This window comes from Ambystoma mexicanum, chromosome 8 (assembly GCF_040938575.1).
Source record: "Ambystoma mexicanum isolate Mex_15411 chromosome 8, UKY_AmexF1_1, whole genome shotgun sequence".
Classification (NCBI taxonomy): Eukaryota; Metazoa; Chordata; class Amphibia; order Caudata; family Ambystomatidae; genus Ambystoma; species Ambystoma mexicanum.
In genome coordinates, this window is record NC_090929.1 from 1,334,503,577 (window position 1) to 1,334,523,088 (window position 19,512).

Here is a 19,512-nt window from a genome sequence, read left to right on the forward strand (position 1 = left end):
TAATTGGCATGACTGTTTATATGGAAAGCCAGTTATTCATTGGTGGACTAAGTCACATGTTAGTGACCCTTTGCTGGACCTTTTCCTGAAGCATTTTGGGAAATGGAGTTTTTCTTGGACTTACACTGTTTTTGTTAATATTTTCTAAGTTTTGTGTTTTTCATGCACCTTTTGTCTGCCACATGCTCCTGTGTTTTCAGTAAGGTGCATTAACACTTGCTGCTGAGCTTTCTATTTCTATATTAATAAAAGAAAGAGAAGCATAATGGGAGCCTCCGGTCTTGACATAGAATTGAAAGAAAGCACGATTACTTTTGTTTAGTGCTTTTAAATGGCACCACAGTTGAGCATTCCCTCTGCAACACTCCCTCAAACCCGTTAACCAAATTTTGTGTGGGGGGAGATGAATAGCAAGGAGTCAGGTATGCTATGCAAAAATCGGATTGCAAATCCGACCTACCATCCCTGAATGGGAGGCAAAAATCGGGTTGAGCTCCCTTGAAAAATGAGCAAAATGGCACTCTGAATTATTGAATGGCGATTTGACATGTGCGGTTGAATGAATAAGGCAAGAATGTGTATGGCTGTATCAAAGAAGCATGAAAACTGACAAGCTACAAGGCGATGTACTAAACAGCGGGAATACAGTGTAGAAAATCGACTTTGGAAGTAAACCCATTGCAGCAAGAATCGCACGTGGCAAAATTTCATTTGCTACATTTCACGGGTTTAAAATAGAAAAATGGCTTGGAAAGTGAGCTAAACAGACGAAATCGGAATGCGGTTTTAAAGCTAAGGTACAAAGGCACATTACAGGTATGATGGGAAAGTGAAATGGTGACTGGATGGATGACCGTATGGAATTCTTAAAGGGAAAGGAAAAATGTACTTTTTAAAATGAGAGCAGTTGCACAGGAAAATTTGGTTTTAAAAGGAATGACAAGTTTTACTGAGACTATATTTTAGTGGCTAGAAAAGAGGAACGCTGCCTGTGAAAAAGGTTAATTTGCAATTTTAACCCCTTCACACTGTCTCTTTATATGGGAATTCATTCGTATATTCCAAATAGTACTAAGGACTTATATAGCGGACTTAAATGATTTGGAAAGAATGGCGCTGACGCATGGAAATTAACACATTTTCCTAAGGACAGGATACACAGAGGATTCTGACAATTTTTAGGATTTTGCTAGGGTATTTATAGGATTTCTATGGGATTGGACATAACGGGTAACAAAGCAGGGATGCAGTTTTTAGGTTACTGGGGAAATGAAATAATTGCAACAAGCACTTGAATGGAATAGTTTGGACAGCCAGTCGGGCCTTGGGACACAGGACAAACATCTGGTCACTTGGGCAACATCTGTGCGCTCTCCTAGGGATACAGCGGGGCAACCGGGGGTCTGGCCTCTTGAACAGCAGGTTGCATCAGCTGGGCAAAATAGGTCTGGTCGCTGAATAATCCCAAAAGGGTTTGGCAGCCTCCTCCCCTTTTTCCCTGAATTATTGGGATTTTTGTAGGGTTTAATTCTGGATTAGAGTTTCAGCCTGGGTAAGAGGTTCTGCATGGATCTGCTATCAGCTACCCCTGGCCTGGCCTGGCACTAGAATCTGGAATCTTGCAGGGTGAATGTGGAATGTCTGGATCTCTGGATGTTGATTCATGAATGCTGGATTTTCTTGGATTTGTGAATATCTTAACTGTCTGTAGGTCTCCAATTTATATAGACTGGATGATGACAGAGGATTTTTAGTATGTGGGTAGAACTAAGTTCAAGGCTGACCTACCCGATTTGGGAGGTATGCCTAGCTGTCACTGCCTCCCTGTAAGCATATTGGACTGAAGGAAGTGGCTCAGTTTTAGTGTGTTTTTACAATGTGCTTTGTTCTACCAAAGTTACTTTTGCCAAAATCAATTATGGGGCAAAAAACGTATATTTACAAATGTTATCATCGGGAACATTTATAGTCGGATTCCATATTTCAGAAGGGTCATTTCTGTCCAAATGCCAAGTTGGTGCGATGCTTTGGTCATTCTGGCAGTCTTATCATTTCCATGATTAACATTTCACCTAAAATGCTTCAATTGTCTACATGTATACATATTAACACTGGGCATATTTTCATTAATTTGCAAAACTGTACCATGTACGCTTGCCCTGGAAATGACATTTTACTGGCGTTTGCGTCCACCACATGTCAGAAAAAGTCTTATTTTAATGGTGCCAAAATTACATCAAAACCATTCTAATTTCCCATTACGCCGTCTTTAGGTTACTGAAATAAATACTTTGATATCTAAAGTCCTTTTAAATCAAATGGATGGCATCTGTCACTGTAGGGGGTCCTTAAGATTTCCCTAGTCATCCTACCCCCACTGTTTCAGCTCTGGGCAGCAGGGCTACCATAGCAATCTTTCATTCTGGCAGATGCAGCTGAAGAGGTGTCACCAGGAATTCACAGTTCCCCATATCCATTGTTCCTGGCTGGAGAAATGCCAGGAAGTCTGAGGATGTCGCAAATTCCCACACCTTGGCCGATTCAAAGTTTGTGGGGGAGATTTATGTCCCAGGAAGGGTTAGTGCTTTTGAATTTCCTGCCCAGGCCCCTTTTATTCTGCCCATAATCAAAATGTTTGAATGAAATATTAACCTATCGTCTTGAGTTTCTAGCCCATCTGCACCATTACAGGAGATTAACCATGTGCAAATCAAGCTTGGTCTTGCAACCAATGTGAGCAGTCCATTGACAACTGCTACCCGGGATGCTTTTGCATAGGTATAAAACAATCCAAAGACCAGTTTCAGCCCAATTATTTTGAAATCTTCAATTTATTGCGCTTTACTTTTGCACAGGTACAGTGCCATCAATTAGTATCATGGATCGCACAAGAAATACTAAGACTCCACAGTAGTTCAATGGTTTTTGTTAATTAAGATTTCAATGGGCAATATGGCTGCCCCTCCCTCATCTAGTTAAGCACCTCCTCCCTAACTTCTGCTTAGTTGATATATTATTGACCCCCTACTGTCAAAGTCTATCTTATGCTGTTGGTGCAGTCCTAAAGGCAGGATGCCTTTTCTGTCTAAACACCCTTATGGAATTCCTAGACTGTCCCTACACTATCCAGTGGTTAGTAATCTGATGGGGTATTGGATTTGTGCCTTACAGTCTGCCCGATGCGGTCTCCTTTCTACCACGGCCATGTATTCCTGTCCCTCTCTCCCTTGATGTTTTTCTCCCACTACTTTCCTCCACCCACCTCTACTTTGTCTACTCCCTTCGTCTTCCTCCTTTCTCTCCAATGCATCTCGCTCCTTCCAAGCCTCTCCTCCACCCTTTAATGTTCCTACTTTCTCTAAGATGCTACTACTCCCTAGTCTCCACTGTTGCCCCCCCCCCCCTACTGCCAACACACCCCAATTGTTACTTGGACACCCTCTTTTCACTCACACTCTACACTTTCTCGACCAGTCCCTCGTTACACTCTCACACACTAACAAAGTATTACTTGCAGTCACTAACCAATACTGCACATGCTCCAGTAATGACCTACATGCTCTTCTTTCTTTTTACAGGTCTCTTGGTCGGGCACCTCCTCTTCTGCTAACCTCACCCTAACATCCCACAACTTCCTGGGGTCTCTTTTAACCCCCCCACCTTATGCTTGGTTCCCCTGGCCATTATGGCACCTTCTTTCCTGCCTGGAAGATGTACAATACAGAAAACGCTTTTAAATGCTTGTTTAAGCTCTACCCCTTTCCCTTTCCTGAGCAGCCATGTAATGGTGGTTTGGGAAATATAGTGAGCAAGTTCTTGTTAGGGGCCTTGGTCTGGGCTACCCTAAGCTGAATATGCTGTGGGTTTGGGACTATGACCCGTAGTTCGGTCCCTCGCAAAAGCGGTGTATGGATTATAGTTGTTTCCCTGCCTCCTCTACTTCTGCCAGCTCTAGGTTTCTGGACACAGGGACGGTATAGGGTTGTTCTCGCTCTGCCGGTTCCAGGTCTTTGGCATTGTAACACAGCTAGCATGTGCTGTTGGAGGGATTCTTTCTCTCTGCTGGTTCTGTATGTTGTATCTGGAAAGAATGGAACATTCTGGGGAGCATTTTGCATAGGAGGCATGGTGTGACACAAATTGATAATGCTTATGTATGAGCTGGCAGGGGGAATATGATCTGGGTCCCTTTCACCCCTGCCACCAACCTCTCCTCCCCCGATGCCCATTCACCCCTTCCTCTGGGGTGGAACTGGCACTGTAATACTCCCTGGTAGGACTCCTTCCCACCAGACTGAGGGGGTTCCCCCACACCCCTCTTGACAAGGTCAGGGACCGGACCTTGGCACACTAGGTAATACATATTGCAAGTACTCATTTGGAGAATATTGCTTTGAAAGTGATCAGAATAAACATGATTACTATGACAAATTGAAGATGGGAATTTATTTAGAAAAGTAGAGATTGGTGAAACCAGATAGACCGACAAGAACAAACCAGTGCAGTCCTGCTATTGCTGCACCTGAAGTCTGAATTATCCTCTGTGGCATAAATACTGAGAAAGAACTGAAAGCTGTCTGATAAGCAGTTGTTGATGTGGTTTTCGTACACAACTGGCCTGTCTGGTCTGTACACATGCGGAGTCAATGCAGTGGCATGCAAATATGTTTTATTCTATTGATATTCAGTTTACTTTCAAACAATTGTTTTATATTCTATTGACTAATATTTTACCAGGATTAATGATTAAATCATTGCATCATCATTACAATCATAAATGTACATTTGATATATGCAGTGCAGCTATGAAAAGTGTTGTGTGCCATACAATAAATAAAATATCACCTATGTAGATAAAATGTATTAATCCAAGACCACTCCCAAAAATGGGTGCAGTACCGGCATTTGACACTAACCTGCGCTAGCGATGTAAACTATGACAGGAGAACTGTATTTCAGTAGCTGACAAGGAACCTGAGTTAGCTGGAACTTCAAAGCTTTGCTGGTTAATGAGAATTCTTAACACCTACTCTTCCCAGAACTCCTCACAAGAAGGCAGTCCGATTCAATTAACAGTTCAAGAGGCCTCTGCTCGTGGGAAGCCTTGACATCTGCTCCTACCACCAACAGTACAGGATATTGCCTTGACATGTAAATTGGGAGGGGAGGAGACTTGCCTGCAGGAAACAACACAATAGACTTTCCGTTGGATAGAATATGCTGATTTGAGCTGTAACTGTGAACAGTGCCTGGAAGGAAAGCATGTGACATCTGACTCGGCCAGCTAGGGGCAGGCCAGACTGGGTTGTGGATTTCATATTGCACCAAATGTATGTTTGATTAAATTGCTCATAAAATATTCTCTCAAGCTGACGATGTGCAATTTGGAGATCCTTAATATGAAAAATGCCCTCATGATTTGAAACTAAATTCAATTCCGTGCGATTTTCTGAGACCGAACCCTGCGATTTATTAATATTGCAGACACTGTGTTTATGCTAGAGACATAGTAATTTACTGTAATATGCCCAGAGAGGGGGTGTACCTCTGTGTAAATTTGGGTAAAAGTACAATTTGGCAAAACCCACTAAAAATGAAAATAAGTTGTCATTTCTGAACCCAAGCTCTTAGGAAGATCGGAGTTGGGCAACAATGTACCTTAATTCATCTGTGATGTGTACATGTAACTTCAACAACTTGTGTATCTGGGAAGCATGTGTGGTTATGAAAAATCGTTTTTCTAAGTAAATGCAAAGGGGAGGGACTCCAGCCAGTCATAAAAATAGCATCACTCTGACTCATCCTGACGCATAGCTCTGGTCTCCAGTCAGAGGACAGAAGTCTATAGCCTATCAAATCATGAGAGGTTTGGGCATAGAGAATCTGCCGACCTACCCAGTGTTAAAACACATAAAAAGAGACTGCTTTGGACAGGCAGGGGACATTCATTTTCCATTTCAAACTGATTTATTGCGAAGCACTCTGCCGGACCAGACAATATCAAGAAGAACCATCCAGAACTTAGACTCCAGAACTTTAAAGCAGAGGGGCCTGAACTACAATCTGAATCCTTTTCAGCAGGCCTCAAAATCTTTTGCAACCTGACTCAACAGCCGAGCTGTGCTGTTTGATTCTGGCTAGAACCCTATGCCAGAACCCAGAAAGCAGTGCTGTATCCAGACCAGACCGCTGTGCAGTGCCAAGATCTTTTGCCAGTACCAGAGATCCAGACCAGCAGAGCAGAGCTGACCCAGATCGCTGTGAGCAGAACCAGTACCAGAGACCGTCCCGTGGCAAGAGAACCGCAGCCAACCTGACCAGATCTTGACGGCCTATTTCAAATTTATGCAGTGTTCTGGCTGGGTACTCACACTATAGTCATCTATCCGTTTGAAATAAGCTCATCCCATCCAATTCAACCTGCCTAGAACTGCATCATAGAAATCGTGTCCATTCTCTGATTAAACCTGTAAAAGTGTAATTTTGTCATTCTGAAGTTTACTTTAATTTCGAGAAACTACCTTCACTAAAACGTCCGTATCTTTTGATCCGTATGTGCTAGGAACGAGATTTAACTTTCATTTTAAAGCTAAGAATCTAAGCTTTCCAACAAGCACTAAACTCTACTCCTTATGCTTTTTCCGTAATTGCGCTCGACACACTTGGAAAAAGTGCTGCGAAATGCAACCAGCTCATTTCACCACCTGTCAAAAATCGGTCTTTTGCTTTGCATTGCTGAGATTCGTTTTCAATCTGATAACCATTCCTGAATAATTGGCAGTGTTGACCTGAACCAATCTTAAGTAGCTATCACCTACCCTGAATCTCCTATAGGGAATTAAAATCATTTTTGCATATTTTTCCATTCTTTGCATATTACATTTAAAAGTATTTTTGCCCATGTTTTAAAATTATCCATGTTGCTCCAAGCTTGCTAGGGGTGAACTGGAATTGGTATTGAATTTGATTGTATTCCTGAGAACTGTGTGCTCTCCTGTCCATCTTTTTATATTGCATAAGGGAAGGGGGGGGGAGTGAATTGTCAAAAGAAAAGTGATCATATCTCTTGTTGAAACCAAATCAGTTTATTTCTGTGCTGCATTCTTTCCATCATTGTTTTTCCTTGAAACCATAAAAGCATTCTCAGCTGCCTTATCCTTTTTATCCCAACTCCTATGTGATTACAAAAGTGTGCTAGTTAATATTATCCATTGTTGATCACTGTCATATTCATAAGTGTGCGATCTAATATTAATGTATTATAAAAGTGATATATGTATTGTTTAATTTTGAAATGAATCTTTTAATTTGCAAAACAAACCTAATTCTTGGCTCTGAGGTCAGGGGGATTCAAAGAGGGGCGTTATACAAGGGTTTATCATCCAGATTTATTAACTAGTCATGAAAATATATAATTAAGGGCTTCCCTTGGGCATCCCAGTCTCGGCATTGACTTGGTGGGAGTGCTGAATTGAAGTCCTTTAACAATGGTCATTTAAATATAATTTGAGCTTTTATCTGGAGCAATTCTTAATTTTTGAAGGCCACAATCTAATGTGAAAGCTCGGTTAATAGTCATTGTCAGATGCAAGTTTACATACCTGCAGAAAGCACTTTGGAATGTGTAGAAAGGAGCTTTCACTTAACAGATTTCTGAAGAAGCAGTAGTTATCACTGATAGTTTTTTTTTCTTTTTCTCCCCGATATGGATGTTGGTACTAGAGAAAGTTCTGGTGGGAACATTTTGTGCTTTGCAACAAATGTTTCTGGTGCCATACAGAGACAGATACCCATGGGTGGGTGGGGTCACCGACCACTCTAGTCTTTTTTTTTTTTTTTTTTTTTTTTTTTAATTTGTTTAATGTTTTTATATAATCCATTTCATGGGGGCAACACTCTAATGGATTTTTGGCAGTCACCAATCCAAGATTTACCTGTAGGCCAATTATTTGGACTCTATAGTTAAACCTGTCAGATCTGTGAAGTGGGTCGGTAGCCTGCTTGAAATTCTGGTGTCTAAATGTTGGGAAGCTAGCAGGACTGGGATGGATTGGTTGTTTGTCGGTTTGCTTTTGCTGCGTCATTCATTCACTCCTGCAAAAAAAATGTGACTGCCTGTCACTGCTCATGCTGCATTCTTTGGAGCCTGTCTGTCTTCTCTTTCTATGATCTAATGGAAAGGAGACCAACTGCAAGCCCCACTCCACAGACGACTGACTTTTGTCCCTTTATTGCAATACTTTTATTGATTTAATTGTTCATTTATAACACGTTTAATACCAGCGTTGTGGATTCTAAGCGTGGGGATTGGGATTTGAACCTGTGGCGCTCCGTTGCCCCTGGTCTATCTTTCCTCAATATGCACCAGGGCATGGTATAAAGGACCTCCCACAGTGAGCACATATGGGAGAGCAATACACTGTGAGGGATCATACTCCACCTTCGTACACTGTGCATAAGAGCAGTTCTCCAGCATGGGGTCTGGCATGGAGTCACATGCTCATGAATATTCCCCGTCATCAGGCTGGTAAACCTCGGTAAAGAAAAAATCAGTATCCGTTTAGTTTCTGATCTGTCTTTCTTAGTAGTAACCAATCACTGATCTCTGGGTCATACTGCCCCCAGCCAATGACTGGCCTCTCCCTAAGCCCCGCCTCTGGCAGCCATCCTCAGATTTTTACCGCACCCTCAAGTGTTGAGTCCTCGTGTTTAGCTCTTGAGTTTTTTTCACGTTCTTTTCAGGAAAATTTCCCATTTTTTTTCAGTAATCGAGCCTCAAGCTCCACCCTTTCTACTTCCGATAACTGGGACCCGTTTCGGAATTCTTCTACGCCCCTCAAGGGTGAAGGTTTCATCGAGTTTACACTTCTTGGAGGATTCCGGAAGATCTGCGGCCTACCTCAACGGACATGGCCCAGGACAATGAGAGCTCGACACCCGGATCCAAGCTGTTCAGGAACTGCCCTGGATGCGGGCTATATAACGTTTTCAAGGAGGACGAGCATTCGCGATGTCTCAACTGCCTCCATGGGGACAAGACGCACGTAGAGAAGGACTGTGCGTTCTGCAAGAACCTTTCGGAACGGACCAAACAAGATGGTCGTTCCCGCCTCGCCACCTGGCTGGAGAAGGGCACAGCAAGTGAGAAGGTGAAGAAGTCTGAGAGGGCTTCTAAGTACTTTGAGGGCGCCCCGGCGATGGGGGGCCAACAGAAGGCCAAGCACTGAGTCCGGGAGCGCCGAAAGGTCGAGCTCTTTGGTTGCCAAGCAGGGCGCTACTTCCCCTGCACGTTCGACCACGAGCCAGCGCTCTGGTTCAGGGAAGAGGAAGTCCGAGAACCCGGGTAGGCCGCTTGAGCGGACCCGGTCGATCTCGAAGGGGGAGCGAGGCGCTGACCCTCCCCCCAAGGCGAAGGCCCAGGACGCACCTAAGGTGGTGAGGGCCTTGATCCACCCGGCTAAGGCCTCTACCGAAGTGGTACGAAGCCGGCTGAGACTACACCAATGGAAACGGCCTCTGGGCCCAGAGTATCCCTGCCGCCGCGGAGGGAATCCTCTTTCCAGCCCACCATTAAGACCCCCGGCTGAAAAAGAGGGGGGTGGGGGGCAGTGGCCATTACAGACTCGGAATCAGCCTCTGAGGAGGACCTGGTGGAGACCGAGAAGAGCCTCAACGAGAGGTTCATAAACCTCAACGGGAGGTTCGAGAAGGTTCGATCCCAGGGGACGGTCCCTGCTGATGTGATCGAAGATAGCAACGACGACGAACGGGGCCCAGTGGAGCGGCCATCCCGTCCGCAGCCATTGCTCGAGCCCCAGGATAGCTTGGCGGCCATTTTGTTGGCAATCCAATCCTTATGTACCGAGATAAGGACGAGATTACCACGCGCCCAGACGGAGGAGCAAGAACCAGGCCCGTCGGGAAGCCCTCCGAACAAGCGGAGGAGAGTTCACCCCGCTCTGCCCTTCGTGCCTGCGAGACCGGTGGACCCCTCATCCCCCTCGCCGGGAGAGGATGCGGTGACGGGGACGGACGATGGCGGCGGTGACACAGCAGACATCCCGTTGTCGCCCCCCCCGTGGGCGTCCCCAGCTGACGAGGTTGACTCTTTCCACGCCATGATAACCAGGGCATCCGAGCTCTTCCAGCTCTGCCCTGAAGAACAGAAAGAGGAGGGGTTTCTGTACGAACGACGAGAGGCTAAGAGGAAGACGGTCCTCGCGGTGCCTTGACTCAACGACATCTGGGACGAGGGGCTTGCTGTCCTCAAGAACCCTGCCACGACACCCGCCAAGAGGGACAGGTACGAGAAGAAGTACCAAGACCCCGATGCCGCCCCCTTGTGTCTCAGGGCCCAGCCCACGCCGGACTCTGTCTCGGCAGCGGCTAAGAAGAAGGCAGCGGCCACGGCAGTTTAACTTCCACTTCCCCGCCGGACAGCGAGGGCAAGAAGGTGGACTCTATGGGACGACGAGTCATCTCGTCGGCGGCTACAACGATTAAGGCGGCCAATGCCTTGACGATCGTGGCCCGCTACGACAGGGAGCTCTGGTTCAAGATGGCTCCCCTGCTAGTTTTCCTGCCTGATGACAAAAGGGCGGAGGCCCTAGAAATTCTGCAGGATGGCGAGGTGGCGTTGGATCACGCCATAACGGTGGCAACGGACATTGCCGATACCGGTTTTCGCCAACTGGGCAACGGAGTTTGCCTCCGACGAAGATGGCTCAAGGCGACAGACTTTTGCCAGGACGTCCAGACCAGAGTGTTGGACATGCCGTTCGACGGCAACAACCTCTTTGAGTCAGTCTTGATGGCCTGTAGAGATTCATCCACCGTCTTACCAGACGGCCCGGGCCCTTGGGGTGCTTCAGTAGCGACGGCCCTTTCGGAGCCCCGGAGGCAGACAGGGTGCCTCCAAAGGATCCAGTGGTGGCTCCTCCCACTTATCGCCAGGCGGCCCGCTTCTCTTCCCAGGAGGCCTACAGATGTCGCGGCATGCAAGGGGGTTCCCGTCGTCACCAAGGCGGCAAGGCCGCTTCCAAGCAAGACTGACCCGGCCGGGCTGTCGGGCCCCCACCGAAGCACCCCAGTGGGAGGCCAGCTGACGAAGTTCGTCAGAGTCCATCTCCACCGATCGTTTGGTGTTGGACACCCTGGCCAACGGGCACTCGCTGGAATTCCTAAAGAAGTGCCCTCGCATTCCTCCCGTGGCCAGGAAGGAGAATCACGTCCCTCAACTGCTGTTGGAAGTAAAGGCGATGCTCAAGAAAGGTTCCATCGAGCTCGTCCCCAGGAGGCTCCGGGGCTCCGGAGTGTACTCAAGGTACTTCCTCGTCAGGAAGAAGACAGGCTGTTGGCGCCCCATCCTGGACCTGCGTCGTTTTACCAAATACATCAAGGCGCAGAAATTCAGGATGGTCACCCTCCAGCACGTGCTGGGACAGCTGGAGGAAGGTGACATCCTATCGTCGTTGTGCCTGGAGGATGCTTACTTCCACATCCCCATTCTAAAAAGGCACAGGAAGTTCCTCAGCTTTGTGGTTCAGGGACGCCACTACCAATTCAGAGCCCTACCATTCGAATTAAAGTCGGCACCCAGGGTTTTCTCCAAGTGCCTGGCACCAGTGGCGGCGTGGGTGTGCCAGCAGGGGATCCACGTCTACCCTTACCTGGACGACTGGCTAATCCGGGCAAGGGAACTCGCCGTCGATCATACGGCGAGGACCGTCCGGTTGTTCAAGGAGCTGGGGTTCTCCATCAACTACCCCAAATCCCACCTGGTTCCTTCGCAAGTAGCACTGTTTTTGGGGGCGAAGCTCGATACAGTGGAGCAATTGGCCTCCCCTTCAGAGGAGAGGACCAAGACCATCCTGGGCAAGGTGCCGTGCCTGTTAGCCACGGATGTGGCCAGTGTGAGGTCCATCAAGTCCCTTCTCGGGATGATGTCCTCATGCATCTACCTTGTGTCCCTTTGCAGACTTCGGATGCGTCCACTACAGGAGTTCCTCGACGCCCGCTGGTTTCAGTTGAGGGGCTGCTTGGGGGACAGGATCCCCCTCGACGAGGAGTTCTGTCGGGCGATCCTATGGTGGGGCACCCGGGCTCACCTCACGACGGGCACGGACTTTCAAACACCGCCGTTTCAGGAGACGGTGACTACGGACGCCTCTCTGGAGGGTTGGGGGGCCCACACCGGAGATCTCCACGCAAGAGGCCTTTGGCTCCCGGAGGAGAGGTCTCTTCACATCAACATCTTGGAGTCTGAGCAGTGTTCTGGGCGCTCAAGTCGTTCCTCCCATCCCTCAAGGACAAAGTGGTGAGGATCTTCACCGACAACACCACCACGATGTTCTACATACGAAAGCAGGGGGCACCAGGTCCCCAGCCCTATCCAAGGAGGCCCAGGATCTGTGGCACTGGGCCGTCGCCCAGGGGGATGTTTCTGGTTCCCTTCCACCTGGCAGGGATTAAAAACACGATCGCCGACTCACTCAGCAGGGAGCTGCGCTCGTGCCACTAGTGGGAACTGCGCCAGGATCAAGTGGATCGACTCTTCCAACGATGGGGCAAACCCCAGATCGACCTGTTCGCGGCGACAAACTCAAGTGCCAGAGGTTCTCCAGCAGGTTCCCACAGCCGAGGAGCATGGGCGATGCTTTCTCGTTCCCTTGGGACGGCCTGTTTCTATACGTGTTCCCTCCATTGCCGTTGCTGCTCCGCCTCATCAACCAGCTCAAGAAGTCCAGGTGCAGGATGATCCTCGTCGCACCGGCGTGGCTGAGGAAGGTCTGGGTCCCGGACCTTCTGGACTTGTCAACGTCCCAGCCAGTCAGGCTGCCGGCGGACGCGGATCTTCTCTCCAGAGAAGGAGGCGCCATTCTCCACAGTCGCTGAACTTGCAGGCCTGGCTCCTGCAGCACTAGAGTTTGGAGGGTACGATATCCCGTCTGATTGCAGAGGTTCTTGCAAAGGCCAGGGCGTCCTTAACTCTCGTGTTACGGTCAGAAATGAGAGGTTCTGTCTGGTGCCGTACTCAGAAGATTAACCCTCTGCGAATTACGGCCCCTCAAGTGCTGCCGTACCTGCTGTCGCTGGCCAAGGCTGGACTGGCTCACGCCTCCATAAAAATACATCTGGCTGCCATCTCCCGATATACCAGGACGAAGGGACGGGCGTCTTTGTGGTCTCATCGCCTGGTGAAGGAATTTATGAAGGGACTATTCCGATCATTCCCGCTGGTGAAGGCTCCTGCCCCGGCGTGGGAGCTTAATGTGGTGCTGACCAGGCTCATGGGGGGGCCTCATTCGAGCCTATGCATTCGGCGCCTTTGAAGTTCCTGTCATGGAAGACAGCGTTCCTCGTGGCCATCACCTCTGCATGACGAGTGGGAGAGATTCAGGCCCTATCTTGCAAGCCTCCATACTTGACTTTTCATGACACGAGGGTGGTGCTGAGGACGCACCCCTCCTTCATGCCCAAGGTGCCGTCGGACTTCCACCTCAACGAGCCCTTGGTGTTACCAGTTTTCTTTCCGTCGCCTTCCACGCTGGCCGAGAGGACTTTGCACTCGCTGGGTGTAGCTAGAGCGCTGAAGTTCTACGTGGACCGCACGAAGAGTCTTCGGAAAACGTCACAACTGTTTGTGAACTTTGGGTCTGTAAATCGAGGGAAGGCTCTCTCGAAGACTTCCATTTCCAGATGGCTCTCCGGCTGCATCATGCATTGCCACCGGTTGGCAAACCAACCGCTGCCCGGCCGTCCGAGAGCCCATTCGACCAGAGCGATCGCTGCTACCACGGCGTTCCTGTCTGGTGTGGCCCTGCTGGACATCTGCAGGGGGCTGCTACGTGGAGGTCGACGCACACCTTCACGAGATACTACTGCGTCGATCGGGACTCCAGGGTCGGCCAAGCAGTGCTGCGCAACCTGTTCGCTTAAGGTGAGCCTGGTGAGGAGGTGAAAGATGCTTAATGTTGAGGAGTTGTATTGCTTAATGTTGAGCCTGTTGGCACCTCCCGTGGTTGTGCATGTGTATACTGCTATGTATTCTTTTATTCATGAGCATGTGAATCCATGCCAGACCCCATGCTGGAGAAGGAACAAGTTACTTACCTGTAACTGTTGTTCTCCAGCGTGGGTCTGGCATGGATTCACATGCGAACCCTCCCACCTACCCCTCTGCGGCTCTTCACTTGGTCATACTGCGACTTGGCGTGCTACCAAATCTGAGGATGGCTGCCAGAGGCGTGGCATAGGGAGAGGGCAGTCATTGGCTGGGGGCAGTATGACCCAGAGATCAGTGATTGGTTACTACTAAGAAAGGCAGATCAGAAACGAAACTGATACTGATTTTTTTCTTTACCGAGTATTCCCAGCCTGATGACGGGGAATATTCATGAGCATGTGAATCCATGCCAGACCCACGCCGGAGAACAACAGTTACAGGTAAGTAACTTGTTCCTTTTCCTTTAGTCTTCAAAAAACAGAGGAAAAAAAACGGATGGCATGTACTGATGGCATGTTTTTATGTGAACTAGTTTATAATCTTTTATTATTTAAAGCCCTATTATGTATAGATCACTTTAGTCTCATTTTAGGGCGACTTCAACTCCGTTTAGCTACCAGCAATGCACATATTTGTAAAATAATTTGACAATTGTGCCATGTTGCTTAATTTTTGCTGTGCTGCGTTTTGCAAAATCGCAGCTGTCCTTGTTTTTGTAGTTGCATTTATAACGTGACCTTTCTCGTTGCAGGGTCATATTAATCATATTCTGAGGCTGTAGTGGAAACAAATTGCAAAGACTGGATTTACACCTTTTTCTGGGCCTGGAACACTCTGAACATGTACGCCATGCTTACAATGAAGACTGCAAAGACTAGAACTACAGGAAGTCTTGATTAAACGAAGGACACAGAGGTGAGCATTATGGTTCAACTTTCTTATTTTAATCTTCAACTTCTCTCAAAGACACAACAACTGAACTCAAAACCACAACTTCCATGAACACCTTAGTCTAGTGTCCCAACAACATCCAAACCCAGGTTAGCTCTACACTTGTCTAGGCAGAGGACTACCAAACTATGGGTTTAATTAGTTCAGAGTCCTGACAACATCCAGATCCACTTCTAGGCGGAGGGCTCCAAAGGTGGCCCCGCAAATGATCCATTCCCTTTCTATGCGAACTACATCTTAGTTATGTAGTTCCTGACTAATCTACACCTTAGTCACCTCTGCTTCTCTTTTATTGTCCTGCAGTCTTCTGTTCTTAGGGTGAAAACATGAAATGGGTGAAACAAAGCACACAACTTGTACTGTAACTTTTTTCCCTGCGTTTACCTGATGGGTTGGATGTTTACATCCGTGTCTTTAATAGAATCGAGACTTCCAGCAGTATTCTGGTCTGGGTAATTTTAAATTATATTTTACGACTGGAGGTGAGCATTGAGCTAGTTTTAAAGCTTACCACCCCAAGAAAGCTATAGCCTCAGTAGGCTGAGTGTAGAATCCATAGACCACCCTGTTGCTTTTAAGATTGCCTAGATTATAGCCTCTACTGCGAAGGCCATGGATGCCATTGCACTTCTAGCAGAATTCACTTCCTAACATTGAGATCTGTGCCTGCTTCTGCCATTATCTATGTACCTGCCCCATTGTGAATCTTTGGGCACTGACACTAGTTTAAATGGTTTCCTCAGTGATCAGCAATTGATTCATTCATGCATGCATGCATGTTGTTGACTGTCACCGTCTCATACTGATTATAGCATATAACTATAGAGTTTCAGGAGGATAGCTTGGGGGCAACATGCTCACCTTGGAAGCAAGACTATTGAAACCTCTGGGTATTAAGCATGTCATAAATAAACTATTCTAATGCATAACTGTCTTTTTAGACGGATAATATCAAGACCTGGAACCAGTCATTGTGCTTTTCACTATTAAAAATCTTAGTGATCTGATTCACATGCTTTGCTTTCAATTGGTGAATAGACATCTTCTACTCGCATGTTACCCCTGGTCAGCTGCCCCTACTCTAAGGCAGGCAATGGAGTCCGTCATGGGATAAAAAGTCCTATCCAAAGCTTGCTACAGTAAAATAATAGTTACAGCACTTCTTCCCAAACATACAAATCCAAAGCTTAAAGAATCCTCTGATCTGGCTCCATGCTTTTAGCAATCTGCCATCTGCCTGTTTTTCTCCGCTCATCCTACTTCCTACCAAAACCCATCTCTTTGTACACTCGGGACACACTGTTTCGACATTCTATTCTCGCTCTGCTGTCAAGTATTGCTTGTCTGCATGTGATTGATCCACCTGATTGGCTGGAGAAGAGCATTCAACCCCCTTGACCGATCTCTTGATCAACAACCGTGAAGCATCCTACACTTTTCTAGCCACAGTAAACAGTATTTGTGTTTATGTATAATTCTAATGGCTATTGAGCTCATCGCTGGCTCCACCTTTACCATTTTGATGTGTTTGGGCTTGCTGGTTCAATCCTGACAATTTCTTTTTCCGATAGAACGGGATTCACTTGATGGTTAAAATTAGGATTGCTGAAGTGATTATCTATTCAACCCCTCCTCTTCACATCCGCTTACTGATTTAGAAGAAGAGGTACCTTTCATCTGTGCGCAAACTCCCTGTGGTCAGCTGTATGAATTCACTTAGGATTCCCATTGTGAGGGAGATTTCACACGGTATTGGGCTATTTATATCTTCTTCCGCATCTATGTAAATCTTCCCATTGATCACATGTATACTTGGCCTGGTATGCACAACCCTTGGAAGTGCTCCAAGATTTTTTCTAAATCCTGCTCAGCAAAACCCCACCTTCATTAGTAAGATGAAGTTTTTCATATACAGGATTTCATTCGTGATTTAAGTAGGTCAACCGATGTGTTTCGACCCTTCAGGCTCTTTCTCAAGGCTAAATGGATTCTTGGCTGCCCATGGATAGTGACTGTGCAGTCACTATCCAGATAACAGTCGAGGGGAACACCAGCCGAAAGGGACAGATTGTCCAACCAGCAAGCCAGTCACCCATCAACCATGGGTAGCCAAGAATCTATTTACCCTTGAGAAAGACCCCGATGGGTCAAAACACATGTTGGCTGACTTACTTAAATTACTAATTAAATCATGTGTATGAAAAACTTGAAAAATGTCATCTTCCTTATCGGTGCAAGCATTATGGGTCCCAACCCTTTCATGCTAGCACAAGAGGTGTGGGCAATACCTCTCTTCAGTGAGCTTGCTGCTAATCCAAATATTAAAACAAACCATATAGCTAAAGACCTAGTGCTGCGCATGTTGATTCCGCCTTAGTGCCCTCTTTCGCCTAATCACCTTCATTAGTACGGCTCTTGGAACCCAACAAATCATTTTCTTTCTTGTTTTGTAGTTTTCTTTCTTCTGTCTTCATCTGTTTAAAATAGTCACCAATAAACACTTAACGGCTTTGAATACTCTGCTTCAAGGAAGATATCAACCCCGCTTGACTGCGCATGTATAAACCAGGGTGCAAAAATTCAAGTTGCCAGCTATAAGAGTTACTCGCCACCTCAATTCTATATGTGCACAAAGGACACCATTTCTTACTCGTCCGAGTCAAATATCACTAGCTAGTGGCACGTGTGTGTGTGTATATATACAATCATAAACTATCTGTTTTCACAATAACTCATTGTGAACACTACTTTGGCAACTACGTGATCCTTTTTGAGCACTACTCATCAGTGAGTAATGTATTTCTTTCTGGAGTCATACAATTGCTCTGCTTCAACCAAAATGTTTTTGTTTTGCTGTAATACAATTATGAATGTGTATATATTAGCTTATTTCTTTCAGGTAGTTCTTTCAGCCGTGCAGGTCTGTTATCTGGTTCACTAGAGAAAACTGGCTTTAAGCTTTTTATAAGATGAGTGAAAGTGTAAAGCGCCTTCTACACGGACACAGCCCGCCTCGCGGGTCCAGTGCATGTGATCCCAGATGAATGCAGGAGATTGCAAGTTAAAACCATCACATTAGTGCAGAAGAGTAATTGGGGCATACATTGTGCATTAACCACTATGCAATAAAGAAATATAAATCCATACCTCTCTCGTAGTCCTAAACCACGGGGGTGGGCAAGGGATGATTATTTGCTGTAGAGCAGCGAAGAAAGAGGGAGGACTGTTGGCAGGGTAAAGGTGGTAGCCCTCTGCCTAGAGGAGTGTAGAGCTGACCAGTGTTTTGATGCTGTCAGGAGACTAAATCACTAAAATACAAAAAAAAGCAGGTGTCCATGGAAATTGTATCATTGAGAGAAGTTGAAGATTGAAATAAAGTTTAACCATAATGCGTACAATTCTGGAAAACGTTAAATTGAACCTTCTAATGATGTGGCTTTCGCAGAGACCTCCAGTCAGTGCAGTCTTGCCATCCTTTGTTGTGGACCAATCATCATGCCAGTAGCTCCTTTCTTTCCAGACTTTGATGTGCCCAAACAATGGAACAATTTGAAAGATTAAGAAATGGAGTAGACCACCAATTGGAGCCTTAAATTGCCTTCTTTGAATTTCACTAACCCGGTATGAATGACTCAAGAAATTAACTCTTGGGGTTTTCTGAAGAGGTAACATGTTTAGCTTTTAATACATCAATTGTAAAAACTTTTCTCAACTATTGTGCAGATACTTTTCAAAAGTACTTCTCAGGTATTTCACATTGTATTTTTTTGATACTTTTCTATTTAACTTTATCTGCCTAGGGTTTATGAAAATGTCTAAAAATATTATGTTTTTAACGCATGTTTAGAATTGTATTAAATCCATTGGCATGATTCATTTCACTAATTTTGTAGACTATCCAGATAATTTCAATTTCCTTCAATATCTTTGTATGGATGAACCACTTGTAAAAAAGGCTGTTTTTTAATAAAATGTTTACAGGTTGTTTGCCAACTGGGGAGGATATTTTTTTTTCTTCTCCACACTCTGTATGTACTTGACTGTTTTTCTCTTCCTCCTTTTTATAGGGTTAGGAAGGCATGTGAACATATTTATGCTACAATAAGATTTACTTTTGTGCTGCCTATATTTTGACTACAAAACAATTGAGAGAAACTGATTTGGAGCTCCTGCTGTAGAAACGAGGCTGCTACAAAGTCAAATTCAAAGAGATCATAACTATCCTGATATTTTAGTTCAAAAGGAAATGTCCTGATTATTAATTCTGCCTTTAATGTACCCCCCAGTGTACAAGGTCTACCTTTTTAAAGCTTGGTGGTAGCCACTAAAACATGCTGTGCAGCAGCTCATTAATTTGAGTTACTGGTAATGGACTGTTTAAATTAAAATTACAAGTTGGTGATCACAAAGCCTTGAAGGAGCAAGTATATTCTCTTTGATCTTGAAGTATATCTTAATTTACATATCTAGGTTCGTTTTTCACGAAGGGGAAAGGTCTACTCGAGAAGCCAGAGGACTAACCCGCTTTTTTGTGTGGCCATCTTGATATACCTTTG

General features: G+C 46.0%; 1 protein-coding gene across 3 annotated transcripts in view; it reads left to right on the forward strand.

The window, feature by feature from the left end:
- C8H10orf143 (chromosome 8 C10orf143 homolog) overlaps positions 1–18,949 on the forward strand; it is a 147,518-nt gene extending 128,569 nt beyond the window's left edge. The window contains exon 5 of one of the 3 annotated variants that reach the window (XM_069611447.1): positions 14,757–15,815. In XM_069611447.1, the coding sequence (XP_069467548.1) occupies positions 14,757–14,786 (30 nt within the window). In that variant the 3' untranslated portion in view covers positions 14,787–15,815. Of the gene's footprint in view, positions 1–14,756 lie in introns of all 3 variants that reach the window. The other 2 variants (XM_069611448.1, XM_069611449.1) reach the window with 2 other exon arrangements.
- The last annotated feature ends 563 nt before the right edge of the window (positions 18,950–19,512 follow it).